The following is a 22,220-nucleotide window of genomic DNA, read 5'->3' on the forward strand; positions in this document are numbered from 1 at the left end:
TGTTCCTGATTTTGTTGGAGAGTGGGGTAAAAGTGGTCACGCAGGTGATTGGTTGATTCTCGGCCGGTACCCTTTCCTGCCGTTCCAATAGGGCTTCTCGGTTGTTATTCCTGGCCCGTTTTCTAGCTTTGAAGACTTCACTTTTAGGGTAACCTCTATCCAGTAGGTTCCTCGACAAGACTGCGGACTCCTTCTTGTAATCGGTTATAGCACTACAATTGCGTCTTATCCGTAAGAATTGGCCAAAGGGCAGGTTGTTACGTAAGGCCCTTGGATGGTGGCTCTTGTAGTGTAGAAGGCTATTACGGTCAGTGGGTTTTCTGTACATTGTTGTGCTGATGGACCCTGCTTCCAGTTTTATTGTTAGGTCAAGGAAGGAGATTTCGTTTGGTGAGGTGGCCATGGTGAAGTGTAGATAAGGGTTCAGTTGATTCACCCAAACAAGGAATGCTTCTTGAGTGGTTGTGGGGCCTTTCCATAAAATTAAGATGTCATCAATGAAGCGTTTCCACAGTTTGATGTTGTCCCGGAAAGGATTCGACTCATGGTGTATATGTGTACCCTCGAAGTCCGCCATGTACAGGCAGGCTACCGAAGGGGCAAAAGTACTGCCCATTGAGGTCCCCTGTGTCTGGTGATAATACTTTCCTCTATACTCGAAATAATTTTCGGTAAGGGCTAGTGTTGCGCATTCCATGACAAAGGTCTGTGGAGTGCTTGAGTTCCAGGTTCCTGAGCTCAGTCTTTCCTCGATGACCTCCAGAGTAGCCCTCTGGGGTATGTTCGTGTAGAGGGCTTCTACGTCAAGGGTCATTAAGAGATCTACTTCCCCTATGTCCTGGATGGTGTCAAGTATCCGAAGTACATCCGTGGTATCTTGGATGTAAGAGGGTATGGCTTTCACAAGGGGTTGTAAGAAATGGTCACAAAATTGTGACAGTGGCTCCAAAACTGAGTCTATCCCTGAAACGATAGGTCTCCCTGGCGATAGGTCTCCCTGGAATAGGTCTAGTGGTTTTATGGATCTTAGGCAGTATATAAAAATATGGTACTCTACACTTCACCATGGCCACCTCACCAAACGAAATCTCCTTCCTTGACCTAACAATAAAACTGGAAGCAGGGTCCATCAGCACAACAATGTACAGAAAACCCACTGACCGTAATAGCCTTCTACACTACAAGAGCCACCATCCAAGGGCCTTACGTAACAACCTGCCCTTTGGCCAATTCTTACGGATAAGACGCAATTGTAGTGCTATAACCGATTACAAGAAGGAGTCCGCAGTCTTGTCGAGGAACCTGCTGGATAGAGGTTACCCTAAAAGTGAAGTCTTCAAAGCTAGAAAACGGGACAGGAATAACAACCGAGAAGCCCTACTGGAACGGCAGGAAAGGGTACCAGCCGAGAATCAACCAATCACCTGCGTGACCACTTTTACCCCACTCTCCAACAAAATCAGGAACACGATCAAACACCACTGGGGTATACTAAACACAGGCGACATGGTACTAGATGAACCAAGATTCGCATTCAAAAGATCCCAGAACTTGAAGGACATTCTAATCAGCACTAGGCCCAAGGTGGTCAGAAAAGAAACCCAACAAACCTTGTGGCATTTACCTCCTGTGATGGCCCTTACCCTCGTGGCATGTGTGGGGTCTGCAAGTATACCCAGACATTCAAAACCGTCCAACTGTCTGAGACTTTTAATTGGGAGCTCAGACATCACACCAACTGCAACACATCCAACTGCATATACATGATAACTTGTCCTTGTGGCTTACAATACGTCGGGATGACTACCCGTGCCATCAAAGTCCGAATCACCGAACATCGCAGCAATTTTCGCTGCAAGAAAACCCATACAAAAATGTGCAAACATTTTGTGGACTCTAACCATAATGAAGATTCTATGAAATGGGTGGTACTAGAGTCCAGCCCGAACTGCCCCAAAAACGCCCTGTTTCGAAAGGAACAGAGATGGGTACACCGATTGTCCACTGATAAACATGGCCTGAATGAAGAAATTCCCTGGCATTCACTCTAAAGAATCTGCTACCACATACATACCGGGGGATTCCCTTGGTTCTACACCTGTTAAAAGTGTACCTGAACTTGTAAACTAACTCTCCCTCGTTGACATCATCTCTGATGGGCTTCACGCCAAATGATGACATATGGTCCCATCCACCGGCATACTAGGGTCCACCTATGTGTTAATTGTACTTTAGACAAGTCCTGTGCAATTTATTGTACTAGACGTTCATTGTCCAAGGAATGCTAACTGCCCATTACATTATGGCCGCCACGACCGATTAGCCCCTCTAAAAATACACGCAGTATACAAAACGGGCCCAGCAGCTCAGCAATGTGGGTTTGTCCATATCTCTCCAAAAATTGGCGCTCCACTAGCGCTCCAATTCTTGTTAATCCAGATGATGAGCTAACACATCATAACTACGCATAGAGGCACGATAATATCTTGACCATTACAAAATGGCCGCCACCTTTCCGGGAGCGATCATGTGACCATGCCCCCTGGCGATTACGCGCTAATACACGCCGGTCGCCGCGTTTGTTGGTTTGTTTAAATAAACCTCTCCAAGAATTGGCGCTCCACTAGCGCTCCATTCCCTGTCAATTCAGATGTTGAGCCAATACATCATAACTATGCAAAGAGGCACGATAATACTTTGACCATTTCAAAATGGCCGCCACCTTTCCGGCAGTGATCATGTGACCATGCCCCCTGGCGATGACACGCTAGTACACGCCGGTCGCCGCGTTTGTTTGTTTGTTTAAATACACCCGCCCGCCGAGCTCTTTCATCTACTCGAGCTCGGCGGTAACGGGTAGGTCACACAGCAGGGATACAGGCATGTTGAGGTGAGTGAGACCGGCAAAGGCGGGACGAGGGCAGTTTTTGCAATTACTTTAAGAGGCTAATACTTACCCTAGTAAGCTTGTTTAATACAGCAGCGCCTACCGCTTTATTTACCTTTTAACCTCTAGCCTCACCTAATGGGTTCACCCCTGATGTCCAATCCCGCCGACCCTCATGTGGCATTTAGTCCCTGACCTATAGGTGAGTAGGGATTACATACTATGTGGACAGAGCATTCTGTTAAACAAAAGTGTGTGCTTGTGATTTTTTGTCTGGTTCTTGCCATAGACATGCCATATAATACTTACCTTTTCTAAGGGTGCCTAGACTACTCGCACTGTACATGATTTAAGTCTAAATGGGTATTACACCCCTCCTAAACTGCTGCTCTTTTAATCACTGTTTTTAAAATATCACCCTTCTACACCACTACCGCCCCATTTCACACAGTTTTTGAGTGTGCCATGCACGCTCAATGTTTCCAGGCATGCATTAATTGTGCTCAATAGTTCACAATACCGCCAGCATGCCACGTGTTCTACACCTCCTGGCATTGACATAACATTCTTTTTGACTATTGCAAAATGTATTAATGATTTTTGTTCCTTTTCTCTATGTTTAGGCATAGGAGACCCCACAGAGGTAACATACAACATATACATGACACGAGCATGTTCCCCTTTCTCACTTTTTGTAAGGTCCTGAAGAATCGCGGGTAACTTGACCCAATGCGTGAAACATGTCGACCACTTTTCTCTAGTCTTCTCTAGTGTCACTCAACCTTATCTGTTGACACCTAGCAAGCTAGCCACACGTTTTAATTGCAGCCAGGGGACCCCCAGAATAAAGTGAATTCCGGTACCCCTAGCTACATTTTAGCAACCACATCATCATCACATACCACCCTGCCCACACACCCCCACTTCACCATAAGGCTGTTGGATAAAAGATCTCCGCCAAAGAGCCCCTCTTGAGGTGAGCCCGTCGGGGATTGCACCGCCTCCCCGATGAGGAGCAAACGCCGATGATGAAGCATGACATCCTTCGGGGTGTGTGAGGCAAATACATCCAACACAATGGATGCCCCAAGGTGCCATTCAAACACCTTTGGTCATGCCAGCTAAATTTTCCCCTTTTCTACATAGGAACAGTACAGCAACCTCCCTCTTGCATCATTTGTACTTTCATGAATGGGCTTTGCCAGTCTGCTGCTCCAAGATTAGACATTAGAAACCCAAATGTATTAGTTGTTTTTCTTATCCGTCAAAAGCACGGAGAAAGCCCTATATGGCAAGCAGAGAGAGCGTGATGGTAATGTTAAGCACAGGCCTGGAGGAGCAGGTTACAGGTATTACACGGATTTACACAATGCCAGGCCCGGTCAACTGAAGCCGGCAGAGAATTCAGATTTATTTGCTAGCAGGTATCGGGAAGCAGGAGACTAGCCTTCAAATCAGTAGTCTCCTGCCTGACTTGGGAGGGTTGGCAAGTATGGGTGTGTGATAGACAAATATGGCTTCAAGTTGGCCAGGTACTGCCAGTGCTCAGCACCGGTAGTGTTAAAAAGTAGGTGCCAAGACAGGTCCCTATCAGGCTCTCCATTTTTGCACTCACCCTCAGGGTGAAAGATAAATCTTAACTCTGCAGCAGTGCCACCTTTCACTGCCTTTGAGGTAACTTCGAAAAGACTTGCAGGTCTTTGATACTGTCATTTCAGAGTTTAAGCATTTTCAATATTATATACAACGAAGCCATAGTTGTTGCTTATTTATCTTATGCAACTAAAAACTATTGACAAAGCCAATAGTGTTGGATTGTTGTTCATAATGTTACTTGCTGTATTATATATCTGGATGTAATGACAAACAACAAAGTACCAGTCTTGCCGCACGCTATGCCAAGTACAGACTTTTACCTTAGACATTAAAGCCACGTGTTAATTACATAATTTACATAGTCCGCACCCCTTTGATGACCCACAACCTCAGTTTTTTTCATCCAACTTAAAGCCATACTTTTTTTTCCTCAACAGGAACCAAAAGGAGAAAGTTACCCAATGAGGCTAGCATGTCATGTAGATCCTCCTTGTCAATGAAGCCATCTCGATTCTGGTCGATCATATTAAAGGCCTCTTTAAACTCCTGGATCTGGGACTGATCAAACATAGCAAAGACATTGGAAGTCGCACGCTGAGGACGCTTCTTGGTGGTCTTGGTCTTTGCTCTTTTGCTGGACATGATGGCGGTTTTGGTGGCTAAAAAATAAAAACAAAGCATTAATATAAAAATTGGTCACACAATGTTTTAAACTGCAACGCAGGTACGCAAGTTATTGTAGATTTTTTAGCACAACACTACAGTCTGCATATACACGTGGATGTCGGACCAACAAGCCTAAGCAGACTTAACATTTTATACAATAAGATAAAAATGCAAGTTCTAATCTAGCGTGAAGAAATCTACAGCGGATCCCCAGTAGCGCCTGCTAACGGATTGGGGGAGGGGGGTTATTACAAAATAAAAAAAAAACACTTACCTCGGAAAGCTGCCTCCTCCTACTCCTTTCTGCAGTCCAGCAGCAGAAGGAAGCATCCAGCACACACGCTCCCCCAAGCCAATCGCAACGCTAGAATACAGCATTGCGATTGATTTGATCTGAGCACCGTGGATCAGCGCTCAGACTGGAACAGTGGGCCTCTGCATGTTCCTGACCACGGGGTGTACACCGATGCAGCCTGATAGGAACATGCGAAGTGCGCACAAACGGTTTGGTCGGCCCAAGAGTGTCGGCCAAACAGTTGACGCACACTTTGAGAGTGCAAACCACTCCTCCCCTGCTCTGGCCAGCCCCGCCCCACACAGGCAGTTGACTGCATGCAATAGGAAAAGTAAAATGACAATACAGATTCGTTATGGTCATTTTATTTTTCCTTTTTGCGCAGAGGGGAAGCTTCTCCACCTTAGTGGAGGACTTGCCACTGCAGATGCCACAACGCTATGATTCGAGTAATGCAACGTGTGGCTTGTTTTAAACGTCATTCCACCTAGTACTTGGTATCACGATCCTGCACGTCACTGGCAAATTAAAGTAGGATTTGCCATTGCAATCAGTTCCTTGTCCTTGTCCAGATGATTTTACAAATGACATCTACTTCACTCGTTTCATCGCATCTTGGACGCATGACGCAGTTCTAAAACGTGAGTCCCTTCCCTTACATCCCAGCATGCAGTTCAGCAAGTGGGGCGTCAGAGCAGGCTTAGTCCAATGAAATGCATACTTGGTGGCGCCTTTAAACCAACTCGATTAATCGTATTTTCTGGCCCTTCCAACACAAATGCGAGCTGAATCGCTGCATCCAATTCTACTCCACCCCATGCCCAATAAATGCCTGCCAGCTTCGAGCCAGCCGTGACTTCGCCAGTCTCGTCAGTCTAGCAGACATACTGCATGCATAGAGGCCTAGAACATACAGTCAGCTGCACTCTCCATCAACAAACTAATATTTTGTGGCTAAACTAACAAACGTGTTCTTACAAGGAAATGTCCGAACTGTAAACGTTAAATCCAAGCGAGCCTTACTGGAGGCAGAAAACAAAAGTGTGCATAAATTACTAGGCAAAAGCAGGATTATTCACAATATAAATCAACCATTCTACTCGCTATAGACGCCTGCTCCACCCTCGCTGCCAACCACCGTATACAACACGTATGCTGTTTTTCATGAATAACGTTCCGGAGCTTTCCATTAGAATGTCGTATGTTCACGAAAAGGAAAGAGGGGGGACGGGGACGACGACAACTGACCAAAAAGTAGTATAAGCTTTTCCACGAATCCAACAATTCGCATACATTTAAAGCGTAAAGTAGCGACTGGTTACCTCTGTTGGGCGATGTGAGTGGCGCGCAGTCAGACCTCAGGCTGAGGTACCGACCACAATGCATCGACTATATCTGACCGAGCCCGGCTACAAATAGCACTTCTGTGATTTCATGCACTGATCAAGGTTACGCTTTTAATGCTTGCGTTATGCGGACAACATTCAGCCGTGACGGGCAGGAAAGACATCTGCCCAATGTGCTTTTAGATCAAACTATAAATAAACAGGGCAGGAATGTGTGTGCAACAACAGGGAGAGGCAAATGTGCACTGGCGTGACAATTGGCCTTCCCTCTGCTAGGAAACAAACGTTCACAAAGCCACAGGGTGAAAAAGTCCATATAAACAAGGGAGACGTGAATCCAAAGGCGAGTCTGCCCCGCTTAAATGTGGAATCCGACTTGATGCACCCAACCATCTCAACTGGAAAACAACTTCCCTTCTGTGACAAAAATATCAAAGAAAACACATCACTGAGGGTCTACCACCCACCACCCTTTATGCTTTGCTTAGATGTGCTTAAGAACGTTAGTTGCTACAAAAGAAGCAGAATTGTAAAAATATATTAAAAACAAAAAAAATTGGACCAAGTGCAATGACGTAGCATTACATAGTGCATAGCTCTAACCTTTTTTAAAACTACTAACGCCCCATGACGTCATAGCTCTACAGGTCCTCTGATAAGAGTTGTTGTCTTATGCATGTTGTTACTATTTTAACATGACTAGGGATTTTGTAAAGCACCCACTTGGTCCCGGTAGAGGAGGCAGACCCGGATATCCTTGGAAGTTTGTGTGCAGCCTTTTGCGAGAGAGGCGGAGCAGGGACTACATTATCGAGATCCTCAGCAGTTCCACATCACAGTGGGAGCCCTCGCTTATCTTCCGAAAATGTTTAAATGCCCGACATGGATTGGAGTTAATTCTCAATACCGTCAGCTCCTCATTAACTTTTGACGATTCCTCGTCCTTTGTGAAGCAATTGATTGTCGTTATTACTTAAGCCTACACTGTACCTGTCCCGATGATGATCCTATTATTCGGATAAAGATCAAAACACCGTCGACAATATATACAGGCTCTGCTTTCAGTGATATCGATATTTAGATCCATCTATATATATTTGGGGTTTGATAAAGACCGCTTTCGCAGTGGAAACGCGTTACCTGGTTGCATGTAGCCACTAATAAATACCTTTTCTCGCGAGGATAAGAGACAGACATGCTGTATCTCTGTTAATGCAATTGTGACACGTGTACTTTCTGGTGACACCACGACATTACACCTATATCTCCATACTTTCCTCACTTTGTTCTGGAATTTTATTTATGGATAATTATATATTAAAAACAAGGTTTTGATTTGCACATGTTGTTTAGCTTTTTGTTTGAACTTTTCTACCTAGGGACGACTACAGTTTCATAATAATTAGCACCCACTAAGGGCATCCTGGCTCTAGCACAGCAGACTACCAAACTCCAGGATTAAGAAGCGAACAGCCAAGTGTTAAATTTCTTTCTGAAGACAGATTCAGAAGGACAGGGAAGAATTAATCTGGAAGCTTATTCCAGAGATTAGGTGCTAGGTAGCTGGAAAAAAAGGGTGCTGTGTTTTGCCTCTAAACATGCAAAGTGTGATGACCAGCTTTCCATGAGAGGAGCGCAGGCATCTTGTTTGTTTTTAATAGCTTGACGAGGTTATGTAAGTATATAGTGTCAGAATTGTGAAGGGCACAATACAGAAAGCAGAACCAGTTTTGACCAGGGGGGTGCAAGTACGTCACGATTTACAAGGGAATGGTGTGTGTGGGGGGGTGATTAGGAAATGGAAAATAATTTTGCAGGATAAATGAACAGAATTCCATGGAACCCAGTAGGCCATCTAGCCCAATATGTGCAGTACAGGTGTTGTAATGATAGATTGGTCACTATTCATCCTTCCATTTCATTCTTTCGATTTAAACCAACTAAACCGAATTTCATCTTTGCACCATAATCGGTCTCTTGTACAGAGTTTATTCAAAATTCTGCTGACGCCCTAACATAAAAAACAAACGTCTGGTTTTTATAAATCCTATTTCCGTAATTGTGAAATCCACAGTGCCACAAAATCATCTTTTGCCCTCAGTCTTTATGTCATCCATGGGTTTCCGTGCAACTTCTACTTGTGGCAAAAAGACATCTGTGGGAACTTTTAGTACTGTCTGAACCAGGAAAAAGGTCGAACGACTAATGCAGCCTCTTCCATGTGTTTGACCAAGTTATCCAGCATATCTATAGTTTTGCAAGACACCATACGTGGTAATCAGAGTATAGAAATGTGTTCATTAATCACATGAAAAGGAGATGTAGAAGTCGGATACAATGTAGAAGTCGGATACAAAGAGTTAATAACCCTGACCTCAAAATAGTATAGATTTTAGTTGAAAGCAACTCAAAATAGTTGTTTTCTAACAGTATACCACCATACACAAGCCTAATAACGAAAGGCAATCCTATCAGGAAAGGTTTCAATTTTTTGCACACTTTTCTGAGGCCTTTGTCAATAAATGGGAATGAAGTCCACAGGAAACTGGGGCTATGTTCTACATACATAGTGCCATGGGAGCCGCAGATGTTTGCACCTCCTTTTTGAGCCCCAAGGGCTGGAGATTTATGGAGGGGTCCACACGGGCGTGCATGGCCCCTTCAGTAAAATAGATTACGCCTGTGCTAATTGGGAACTGACACGATCCCAATGCATGGGGGCATGGCCCCCGCCCTGGGAAGTCTTTACCATTAATAATGAATTAGGATAGTATATGTTCATTAAGATATGCGATTACGCCTGTGCTAATTGGGAACTGACACAATCCCAATGCATGGGGGCATGGCCCCCGCCCTGGGAAGTCTTTACCATTAATAATGAATTAGGATAGTATATGTTCATTAAGATATGCGACTTTTCCCAGCACAAGAGCACAATACCTGTAGTTTGAACTTCATGCTGCTGCCAAATTGCAAGCAGCTCAACCTGCAATGGAATAATCAGCAGACTTGGTAACCAAAAAAAACCTAGAAAATGAAAAGAAAAAAAACTGGACCAGAATGCTAAATTATGACTAGAGTGTCGGTCAAAGGTTCTACCCATATCCCAAAAGCTAGGAACCACTGCTTTTGTGCAGCATATCGAATAACTATGTGTTGTACCATCTGAATAAATCTGTTCACTGCGAGGGACTTTACGAGTTCTCTTTTGGGTCGAATGCCTAGCTGGAGAATGTGCTACCACAAAGTTATCCCCACCATAGCGGAGGGTGAATATTGTCCTCTCATACCAGGCTCTGGTCACCTGCATCATCGACAGTAGACCGTTTCCCTGTTCCTCTAGTACAAGAGGCCAAGGAGTCCAGTCTCGCATAAGTGACATTGTATTTCTCCTGGATGGATGATGGATTGTTTGGGTGTACATGAGATGTTTGGGATGCCTTCAGCTTGGTCCCAAAAGAGCGTTTGCCCATGACGACTTGAGCTTGCGCTGCAGCTCCTTTCCCTGGTGTGTTCTCCTTGGCGCTCCTCTGCCTGTCTGTTGTGCCTTAAGTATCTTAACACTCACATTCTGCAAACACATATCCACGGTGCACCTATACAAGTAACTGATGGAAACAACAGTCTGCCCCAATACAAATGAGTGGCCACTTAGTGCTTCTGCTTCGCACTTGTTTTCTTAGTTTTTTTCTAGAGAAAAGAGCACTTTCTTACGGATGGAGATTAGCCCAAAAAAAAAAAACAAAAAAAAAAAACACGTGTAGTTCGGCTACTGCACGGACAGACGATTTTCTTAAGCGAAGACGGTTAGAATAGTCGCAGTTCCTTCATGAAAACGCGTGCCGTCATTCCCAACCATATCACAGCTGCAGCAGCAGTGGCAAACAGGCTGTCAAGAAGCAAACAATCTCCTGAGGATGCCCTTTGAAAGGGAGGGACAGTGGTACCAGCCACTCCCAAACATTACCCTGCAGGAGAATTTCTAATTCCCCTCGCCCCTTGAAGCGAAGGCCGAATTTTAGTCAGACTGCTAATCTCTGCCCTGTGCCACTGCACCTGCTGCACCAGATCTCTACGACCCTGTGAGTGACGCACCTTCGATCCAAAGAGACAACTCCTCCTGGCCCGGTCCCACTGCACCGGCAGCACCATGGATATCTACGCCCCGCCCCTCACTGTGAGTGACACAGCTTCAACCCAAACAGACAACTCCTCCTGGCCTAGTGCCACTGCACCTGCAGCACATATGATATCTACCCCCCCCCCCCGACTGAAAGACACAGCTCCAGCCCAGACTGCTGATCGCTGCCCGGTGCCACTGCACCTCCTGCACCAATGATATCGGAAACTCCGGCTGACCCACATAAAAGAACACCATGGCGCGACCGCGCCAGCGGCGCTGCAAAGGCAAGCCCGTCTGCGCTCGGACCGGGCTCAGGGCCACCCCCCCTGGTCGGTCTACCCCGAACAAACGGGTCATTCGTTACAATAGGGAGTCACTTTTGGAGCTTGACCCTCTAAAAGGAAAGGCAACCTGCCTACGAGTTACACCAAACACAATGCACGGACAAAAATCACTGTCCAAACTGCTTGACCCGCCTGCCGCATATAAACACTCTTCCAATATTATCACGGTCACGAGCTGATCAGTCAAAGTATAAATCACTAGGAAATAAGGCAGCTGTAACACATAGGGAAGTTCAATACAGCCATAACTTGCCTGACAACACGTTCGAGCCAGCACACGATTTAAGGAGAAAGGGCGGCTTAAGTTGTGGCTTGCTCAATGTTAGATCCCTTCCCAAGCATGCAACCGAGACACAGCTACTGATAAGAGTCCAACAACCTGGATGTCCTGTTTTTAACAGAAACATGGACGGTGGCTGGGTTGGAGTCAGAGCTGGGACCAGCTTGCCCCATGGGATACAAGGTCCACCACAACCCCAGGCTCGGGGGTGGGGGGGTGGGGGGGGGGAAGAGAGAGAGGAACTGGAATTATCTTCAGGGAAGAATTGAATATCACTATGCTGGACATAGATGAAATATCATGCGCAGAGTTCCTTGGATTCGCGATAAAAATGAATCAGGACACTGCCTAACTGGCATGGTGTGTTACAGACCACCAGGGGCCATCAATGCCATGCAACAGCAGGAACTGATTGGAGTTATCAACAATATGACACTCACACACACCAGACTACTAGTGCTGGGGGACTTTAACTTGTTGACTAATGGTAAATTAGATACAGCCTTCCACAATATAACACAGTCCTGTGCCAATCTGGGACTAAAACAATGGGTGACCAAACCAACACATAGGGAAGGCCACATTTTAGACTTACTCTTCGCAGAAGAGGATGCCATGATCATGGGAGAAATCCTACCAGTGGGATGGTCGGACCACCATTTAGTTACATTTAATGCCCAAACCCTAAACGCAAGGCCTGTGGCCAAACAAATCAGGACCTTCATCAGTCGAGACTGGAAAGGGCTATCAAAAAAAGGGAAAACAGGAGAGTCCCTGATTTAGATAGAAGCCCTCTTTAACATAGAGAGTAACATCACAGAGAACTACTGCACTCTCTGTGAACACAACCGAGAAACTTGAGCAAATTGCCCCGCTGAAAGTGACCAGGAAACGAGGCAGCCCGTTCGCACCTTGGTACACGGAAAGCCTGAGAAATCTTAAGATCTCCTGTAAAACGGCTGAAAGGCACTGGAGGAGGGATTACACTGAGCAGAATAGATTATACTGGGGACTTTCAATAATAAAATACAAACAAACATTTGCAATGCAATAGGTCTCGCATTTGCAAAAGTTTAAGCTATTGACATTGTTCATGATAATGCCTTTTTTTATCTGTTTTGAAAACCAACACATAAATAAATGGCATTATCATTTACAATGCCAATAGCTCAAACTCTCGCAAATGTGTCACCTATTGCATTGCAAATGCTTGTTTACTTACCCCAGCGGCCATGGAAAGGCATAGTCCAGCTTATTGTATTCCATTTTTATTACACTATTAGTGAATAAAATATTTTATTTATTCACTATTAGTGTTACAAAAATTTACAGAAAATCAAGCGAGTGGAGCTCTGTGTTTCTGGCACTGAATTTGCCACCTCTTATGCCAGGAGACACTAAGGCAATGCAAGGATAGCAGCAAAGTGCAAGCCAGGGCGACCCCTAAATGACGTCCAAAGTCTGCATTGTCGGTAGTTTGAGCAAGCAGATCTGTTCTGGGAACTCCCAATCTGTATCAGTATAATCATTAGCAGCAAGCCCACAGCTGCACAATACTCACAGAGTAGACATTAGTGTCGACGTGTGTTTCCTTGCTACTTAAACTAGTTAGCTCTCAACCAAAATGGTTGTAATGGTTTAAGTTTGGGGTTTCAGACTCTCTCACAGGTCATATAACTTTAACATTCTTATTTCCTCACTGCGTGTTTTGTTCACATTTTCTATCGTGTTGCAGGTCCCTCAGTCTGTGCACACAATTGCAACAAATGCCTTTGGTCGTGCAAAGATGCGGGTTTGCAAAGAGACAGGCTTGGGATCGTCACAATACAAATTAGAAAGTCTTCCTTTCAACCTTGTAGGCATCATTGATGTTTACCATAGCCACATTGCTAACAGCCACAATACCTTGTTCTAATGAAGTTGCAATGGAAACAAGCCTCGGACAGGGAGGCCGGGAAAGCACCTAGAGAGGAGATTAAGCGAGCTTCGCTGCCCTCTAGATCCACCCGCCTGTGTCTCTGGCAATGCTGGCCCGGAAGCAAAAGTTCCGGGAGCACGGGGCCGCGCTTGCCCGCCCCCGTTGAATAGGAGCAGCATGGCGGCTGAATTATAATTGCTAGCTGTTCTTGCACTGGATCACAAGGAACCGTCACCTGTATTACCAAAATAACCGCTCCGCCAAACCCAGGCGCCTTTCTTCCACCCTGCGCACCAGCTAGGCTCGGGGACATGGAAAATATGTAGCTTGAGTTTCCACCCCTGCCGCGGTTTAAAGAGGGCTCGGAGGTAAGAACCCCAGAAGTACTGCTACTGATCAGGGGTGTTGTGGGTACTTATGAATAATGCCAAGGTGTGCTGTCATTACCAGAGACAAGCACTTACTTCGGTGCAAGTTGACGAGCCGGCAACAGGAGGCACTAGCAAGTGCTGGAAGCTATCATAGCCTTGGTCATTGACACGGTTACGTTTGACACTTTCAGCTGCCATTGAGGCGTGCTTTGTATATGTTTGACATGTAGGTACGGGAATGTGCTGTGAGTACTTAAGGCTTGTAGGCACTGAGTTATGGTCTTCATATTACAGAGAACAATTTAAACAAGAGGTAGCAAACGGTACGTTACAAGAGGGTGGATTTGTGAAAGGGGTGTAGCGGTTCGAATTGTAGGACGGGTGTAGTGAGGAAGTATTGCTGTAGGTGGGGACTAGAGGACGGGTTGTTGTCGGTGGTGCGTTATAGCTGAGAGGTGGAGGGTGGATGTGTTGTAGCTGCTGGATGGGTGGTGGCATTGCGGGCAGGGGCTGCGTTTCTGCGTAGGGTGTAGTTTTTCCTCTTCAGTGAGAACTAAGCTTAAGGTGAACGTAGAGCAGCGGGTGGGTAGGTAAGGACGGCGATATAGTCACCTACCTGGACTGCCTTGGGGGGCTTACCTACTCTCTAACCCCACGGAAGGGGTTTGCTTAAATGTAGGTCCTTGTCGTGGGGACTGAAGCACCTGATGATTGTGCAGAGGTCTGCCCGCTGCGGTGCCCTTCGCAGCTCAGAGTGTACTCTCTGCCTGGGCGAGGACAGGGCCGGGCCCTCCTCTTCCTTCTGTAATAAGACACCAGCGCAGACTGCGGGCGGTGTGCAGAGCAAGCACAGAAGTGTGGTTCATATAAACATCTGCGGAAGAGGATCTCCGTTCCGCCACATGCAGGTACACGCCCACTCATCCCCCCCAACAGGCACGCTTTCACTTATAACCAGCGCAAACGCATATTCCAGACTGTGGCAGAGCTGGCCTTTGCTCAGTGCCCCCGTCCACTCCCCACTTACGAAACCAAATGTGGAGCCCCCTCCATTTCATTTCTCATCTAAAAGTGTGTGTTGAAAAAAGCGGGAGCGGTAGGGTGAAGATAATGCGGGCAAGAGAAAGGAATGCCATAAAGAAAATTATGCGTCTGTTTATGGGAAGTCGTATACAAGCGCAGTTTTAAACGAGCCAGCAACAAAACAAAAAAAATAGCGTGGTGAAAACGAGGCCTGACACGCAAATAGGATTTCCGGCCGGGAGAAAGGAGAGGCGTGACACGCACAAACTGTCCTGAAGGGGCGGAGAAACAACGGAGCGGGCTGCGGAGTCTGGACACGGAGGGACAGGAGAGGAGCCGGTGAGGGAGGGAGGGTGTCGGGGGACGAGAGGGGCGGGTGAGTTTGCCTGTATGTGTGTGTGTCTGTGTGCCTGCCTGCGCGCGTGTGTGTGTGTGTGTGTGTGAGTGTGTGTGCCTGCGTGCATTCACCAACGCGAAAGCGTGCGCGTTCACAAGGTCAAATCTCCGGCAGGAGAAGCGCGTGACAGTCTGCTGTCCACATCCCCCAAAAGTGACAACATAAGTTGTCTCGCTCTAGACAGCAAAGCTTTGCTTTGCTTTCGTCTAGGCTCGACCTAAAAAGAAAATAGTGACGGCCAAAGCAGAACATTTTGCAGCCATCATACTGAAAAGCGCCAACAAATAAAGAGACATCTTTAAAATAGTGAGAGAAGTGACACACCCCTATTGCACTACTAGTAACATCAAACCCTCGCAGGAGCTGTGTGATGGACTGGCCTCCTTTTTCCAGGACAAAATAAATAAAAATAGGAGAGTGTATGGAGGACTCTCCTTTGCTCATACCACTACATCAGAGCACAGGGACAAGTAGGAAGGGTGAAGATGAAATGGCCAAATATCCACCCTCCAGGTGCTCCCTGGACAATTTTGCAATTCCTTCTGAGAAAGTTTGCTCAAGTAGCCCTTAGCATCTCCTCAGGATCACCGCTGGATCCTCTGCCCCACAAAATTTTGAAGGAATTCGGGTCAGAATTCTTTCCTATTCTTAGACAGCTTTGTGGTCAATCCCTCAGTACAGGCACTGTACCGGTTAGATGGAAGCAGGCCGTTATCACACCTCTTCTGAAGAAATCAACTCTTGACCCTAGCTGCTACAAGATCTATCGACCAATTTCGCTCCTGCCCTATCCAATGAAGATCACAGAACGCCTGGTTAGCAAGTCCCTGTTCCTCTTTCTGGAGACGAATAACATTCTAGAGGAGGAACAGTTTGGGTTTAGACCAGCCCATGCAACTTAGTCAGCACTGGTGATGGTACTGGATAACCTACGAATGAGGGCGGACAGGGGCGAGTCAGCAATCCTAATCCTGCTGGACCTGTCCACCGCGTTCGATACGATGAACCACGACATTCTGCTGACAAGGCTGGAGACCTTTTGAGTGAAAGGAATGGCGCTTAACTGGCTACGTTCGTATTTGTCCGACAAGTGGCAGGCAGTGGCACTCCCTCCATACCAATCTGAATTTGCCAAAGTTCCACATGGGGTCCCGCAGGGATCATCCATCAGTCCCATCCTGTTTAATGCTTACATGCAACCCCTGTTGGGTATCATCAAGGTTTATGACATCAGCATGATTAACTACGCTGATGACACAGCTTATGATCTCCCTTTATGGTGCTCAGGCGGATTCATTAGATAGCTTCCATGCCTGCATGCGCGAAATGGCGACATGGCTGAAGGGAAACTCGCTCCACTTCAACAGCGGAAAAACGGAGATCCTACAATGCAAGGTGGGGAGGATTGCCAGAAGCCTGCCTGCAGACTTTTGGCCCTTAGCCTCGGATGGACCACTGACACACCAGTGAATATGGTGCGGAATCTGGGGGTCAGCTTTAATGAAAATTTAAATCTGGAGACCCACGTCAACAAACTGGTAGGCAGTTGCTTCACTTTATTGCGAGGTCTCCGGAAGCTGCTACCTTTGCTACCGGTACAGGCAAGAACAACTGTAGTCAGGAGTACCATTCTCAGCCGCATGGACTACTGCAACGCCTCGTTACTGGAATCACCTGGATATCTGATTACCAGACTACAGAGTATCCAGGCGGCAGCAGCTAAGTTGGCACTTTCACGAACCCACCTATCCTCAACAACTCATGCGCTGGCTGACTTGCACTGGCACCCAGTGCCACAGAGGATTTTTTTCAAATCCCTATGCACAGTTTTCAAAGCAGTTCATGGTCAGGGCCCTAAGCCACTCCAAGACAAGTTCCAGTGGTACGAGCCCACACGGGCCCTCCGCTCCTCTTCCACAATCCTTGTCAGAATACCTAGGATTAGAAAAGCGCCCCAGGGTGGCAGAGCTTTAGCGAAGCAGCGGCCCGCCTCTGGAATAGCCTTCCAATTGAAACCAGGAAAATCAGCGAATTACTGCTGTTCAGTAAAAAAAAAAACAAGACCTGGCTCTTTCCAAGGGTATAACCCCCCCCCCCCCCCCCCTCCCCAGGGGTAATAATAACAGACCCTTGTCGAGACACCTTCCTCATGCTCTCAAGATTGACTGTTTTTGTTGCACCTTTCTTCAGCGCCAGGATGCCCGCAGGGTTACAGCGCGCTTTACGATATAAATAAATAAATGTGGTCCGCGACCAACAAAAGAAAACCTCACAATTGTATGTTGCATTGAGCATTACAACTTGGTTAGCAAATAACCTAAAACACTAAATAACGCATGTACAAAATCCCTGATTTATGCATTAAAACAAGTAAATAAGACCACACATCAAACAAGCGCAAAATTTCTGTAATAAATTACAAGATATTTATTTCTGAGCAAATCAAGACATTACTTTAACAGTAACCATAGGTTGTGCGCAAAAGGATAGGTGAAAGGAAAGTAAGGTAGTGGTGTTGGGTAGTGAGAAGTTGAATCAAAGAATAAAGGGTAATAAATTAGATATTTTACATATACTGATAACAAAGATCAGTTGCTGCAAGCCTGTCCAAGTACAATTTACAAAAATTCTGTAAATATCATTGTGCACTTAAAGCAATTTCAAATGGAAGGTTAAGAATGTAGGTACAGGCCTTGATCATTGGCAGAGCGTCGACGTTTTGACTACTATGCAGTGGGAATTTTCAACCTTTGCTGAGAGTCTTCATCAGGACTGTGATGCAACCTGAACCTGGAGCCAAGACTGGCTACCCAGGTAAAATTCCATAAATGTGCTGCAAGGCTCAATGTACCCGAGAAGCAGAAGGTCTGGTGTGCTCAATTTACATCACCAGGTGTCAAGGATCGATCATTCAAGGATCATAATAGGTGCCCTTTTCCTTAGTCAGGAGGCAGTCAAGGGTATGTCTGCCGCTCCATGCGATGCTGGCTATAATGGGCACCAATGATATCTACGCCCCTTGGCTGTGAGAGATACAGCTTCGGCCCAGACTACTCATCTCTGCCCGGTGCCACTGCTCCTGTTGCACCAATGATATCTACCCCCCCCACTGTGAGAGACACAGCGTCGACCCAAACAGACAACTCATCCTGGCCCGGTGCCATTGATAAATACGCCCCCTGACTATGAGAGACACAGCTTCGTCCCAGACAGCTCATCTCAGCCCGGTGCCACTACACCAATGATCTCTAAGCCCCGCCCCTTGCCTGGGAGAGACGCATCTTAGGCCCAAACAGACCACTCATCTCGATACGGGTAGCCTTAGTGGGGGCAATGAAGCTTCTTTTCATATCGGCCATCGGAGACCCTTCTGACCCCTTTTGAGCCACTATCACTGTGCTTGGTTTCGGAGTTTGTGGCATTTAACATGACAATGCTTACATCGCATGTCAGTGTGTCCTGCTGTGTTGTATGAAGTGACCCAGCTGCGAGCAGCATGTCAGAGCCAGTGTGAAATGATAGTCGTGAAGGTAAAGGGCTATATTGGAGTAGAATTGTAGCACTGCAAAGCCACCATGTTTTAGGCGCTTAGAGGCATATCTTATTAAACCTGATCACATTACTGCATGCATTCAGCACAAGCCATAGAGTCCTTGTTTAACTCTGCAAAAAAGTTATCCCTGCTGCAGCAGATTTGTAATTCACAAAGAAACATGACTTTAAATTGTATTTGACATAGATAGCTAATTCAAACCAAACTCTTTCATACAGAAAACTGTGACTGACTCGGCCATTGCCTAGTAGAGTTGCTGGGATTATTTTTTCTTTTCCACATCACATCCTACATTCTTACAAATCACGCAGATTTATTGCATTCAAAGCTTGATGAAGTCATGAAACCTAGCCCGCCATGTCCTTAGCCCCAACCTCCACACCACAGCATCAAAAGCCCTGCCTGGATCCTCCCCTCAGCAGGCTGCTGTCTGTGTGGTCATGTGGCTCAAGAGCAGCAGGCACCAAAAAAGCAGCGATGGACAAAACACCCGCCTGCTTAGGTCAGACTGCTCCCCTGACCAGAATGCGCCTGTACTCACATTCAACCCTTGTGAACAATCTCTACCTTGCGATTCCTTCTATCCAACTCATCAGAATTTAGGTTGCTGGCGTGGATTGAGATTCCTAAAATGCATAATTCTCTTCAGAAATACTTTAAAAAAAAAAAAAAAAGGAAAATGCTACTTACAAGTATGCATCTGTTCTTGGCATGTAGAGCTGCAGATTACTACACTTAGCATTAGATCGCCACCTGGTGTTTGGCTCGGATGATTGCATGTTGTTGTCTTGGAAGAAGTCTTTTTGTAGTCACGACATAGGAGACTCCTCCCTTGGACGATAGTGCGCCTGGTCATCAGCTCCATCCTTAGATTGTTTTTCGCCATGATGGGAAATGGAGTTAGTAGAAGTAAAGAAAAAGGATGTCCATCTGTGTGAATCCAAGTAAGAAAACTGGAACAGATACAGTTCCCGGGGAGGTGGGAGGGCGTGTAGTTATCTGCAGCTCTACATGCCAAGAACAGATGCATACTGGTAAGAAGCATTTTCCGTTTGAGGCATATGAGCTGCAGATACTACACTTAGCATTGATTGTGCAGCAGTGTCTCCCCTAGTGGGTCACCTGTATCTGTTGCAGTAGTTTGAAAGAGTTTTAAGGACAGCTTAGCCTACTGCAGCTTGCTGCTTGGCTTGTCCATCAACACAGTCGTGTTTAGTGAAGGTCTGTGTTGTAGACCATGTTGCTGCCTTGCATATGTCCTCGAGGGGGATGTTCCCTAAGAAAGCCATAGAGGCTCCTAGTTTGCGCTCTAGGAGGAACTATTAAGGTACGTTTCGCTTTTTGATAGTATATTCGTATACATTTTACAATCCACCTTGCAATTCCACCCTTAGAGATGGGATTGCCTTTATGAGGTGGAGAGAAAGACACAAACAATTGTTTTGTTTTTCAAAAAGATTTAGTTCTATCTTTATAGTAGAGAAGAGCTCTTAACATCTAGTGTGTGTAGAGCTCTTTCTGCTACAGTCAGGGTTTTGGAAAAACAGGTAACTACAGATTGGTTTAAATGAAAAGGAGTAATTACTTTTGGAAGGAATTTAGGATTAGTTCTTAGAACCACTTTGTTACGATGTAGTTGCAAAAATGGTTCTTGTATTGTGAAAGCTTGTATCTCATTTACTCTTCTAAGAGGTAGTAGCAATAAGGAAAGCGGTTTTCCACGTGAGGAAAAGCAATTCACATTTGTGTTAAGGCTCACAAGGGGGCCCCATGAGTCTTGTAAGAACAACGTTTAGATTCCACACTGGAGAAGGTGGTAACCTGGGGGGAATGATTATTTTTATTTTTTCCATAAATGCTTTAATAGCAGGCACTCTAAAAAGAGACAGATGTCTGTTTGGTAAATACGGTGCAATTGCTGCAAAATGCAGGCGTATGAATGAATATGCTAAGTTAGATCATTGTAAATGTAAAAAGGTAGCAAATGATATTCTGGATAGATGCATCCAGGGGCTCAATTTGGTTATGGTTGCAATAAATGGCAAATCTCTTCCATTTAGCAGCATAACAAGCTCTGGTAGTAGGTCGCCTGACCTCTTTAATGATGTTCATACAGTCTGGTGGTAGGTTAAGATAACCAAACTCTAAGACTTCAGGAGCCAGATCGGCAGATTCAGTTGATTTGGGTCTGGATGTCTGATGTCTCCATGGTTCTGCATTAGCAGGGATGGTGTGAGGCGTAACTTTTGGTGTGGAACTAGAGGGAGTTCTAGAAGTGTGGTGAACCACGGTTGGCATGCCCATGTGGGAGCTACCAGGATTAAATTGAGAGACTGTTGTCTGAGCTTGCGTACTACTATTAGCATTAGTGGTAGTGGCGGAAAATCGTACGCAATTCTGCCCGACCAGTTCATCCATATCGCATTGCCCTTGAACAGCGGGTGTGGAAACCTGGCGGCGAAGGTTGGGCATTTTGCGTTTCCTTGTGTGGCGAACAGATCTAGGTCTGGATGACCCCACTCAAGTTATATGCAAGCTACTTAGGGGAAGTTTACAACGACCTAATCGCCGCCTCAATTTCCAGGGAAATATATTTTGCAGTGCACTACACAAAAGAAACCGGTTTGGTAGTCAGTCAGCCTATCCTAAATAGTTTCAGCAAGAGATCACCAACAAATTCAGTCACGTCATGCAACTACACGCAGTCACTCAGGCAAACAAGTCCAGATCTGTGGCTCCCATGAGAACGGAAAGGAATGTATGTATCACAAAGAAATGTTCAATCGCGGTTGACTCCATGCTGAGCAGGCAGGCTTCAGACTGCTCTCTGCAGCCATCAACGCACTTCAACAGGAGGCCACACACGTGGTCTCTACAGGGTAGCTTGTAGAGTGGATGTTTCATCTGGTGAACCTTCTAGGTTACATTCTGCTGCATCGCAGACTTCACTATGTTAAAAAATATGTACTCTAATAGAGTTTGAAACAGCTCTACTGGAGCAGTTTCGGATTCCTGCCTTCAAGACTAGTGATTCCATGAACGTTTCAATCTAACGGGTAACTTACCCTAAAATCATGTTTTTACAAAACACATAAAAGCCTTTAAACTCATGCCTTTCCAGAAATTATGGGAACATACCAAAGAATCGGACCTCAATCACTTGATGAATAGGAGGATTTGAAAGTGTCTGAAGGAAGACCAATACGATTTTAGGCAATTAATATCGACAGAAGTAGACGTTGGCAGCAAATCACAAACTAAAACCATAGTTTGGGCTCTGCATTGTGTCACTGCCACCTTTCACATCAAAGGCTGAAGTCACTGTTACAACAAAGAAGAATATAAAAAACACTCACAAAACGACTCTAAACAAAATGGGATACAGATCACAGCAACTGGTCACCACACCCAGCATTCACGA

At 45.8% G+C, this 22,220-nt stretch overlaps 1 protein-coding gene across 2 annotated transcripts in view; it reads right to left on the reverse strand.

Annotated features, from left to right (window-relative positions):
- The window catches only part of LOC147723983 (myosin regulatory light chain 2, smooth muscle minor isoform), a 45,111-nt gene that overhangs the window by 8,414 nt on the left and 14,477 nt on the right, over positions 1-22,220 (reverse strand). For both annotated transcript variants that reach the window (XM_086965591.1, XM_086965592.1), the window contains exon 2: positions 4,942-5,142. In XM_086965591.1, coding sequence (XP_086821717.1) covers positions 4,942-5,125 — 184 coding nt within the window. In that variant the 5' untranslated portion in view covers positions 5,126-5,142. The remainder of the gene's footprint in view (positions 1-4,941; positions 5,143-22,220) is intronic.

The sequence above is a fragment of the Lissotriton vulgaris genome, chromosome 4_1 (genome assembly GCF_964263255.1).
Source record: "Lissotriton vulgaris chromosome 4_1, aLisVul1.2, whole genome shotgun sequence".
NCBI lineage: Eukaryota > Metazoa > Chordata > Amphibia > Caudata > Salamandridae > Lissotriton > Lissotriton vulgaris.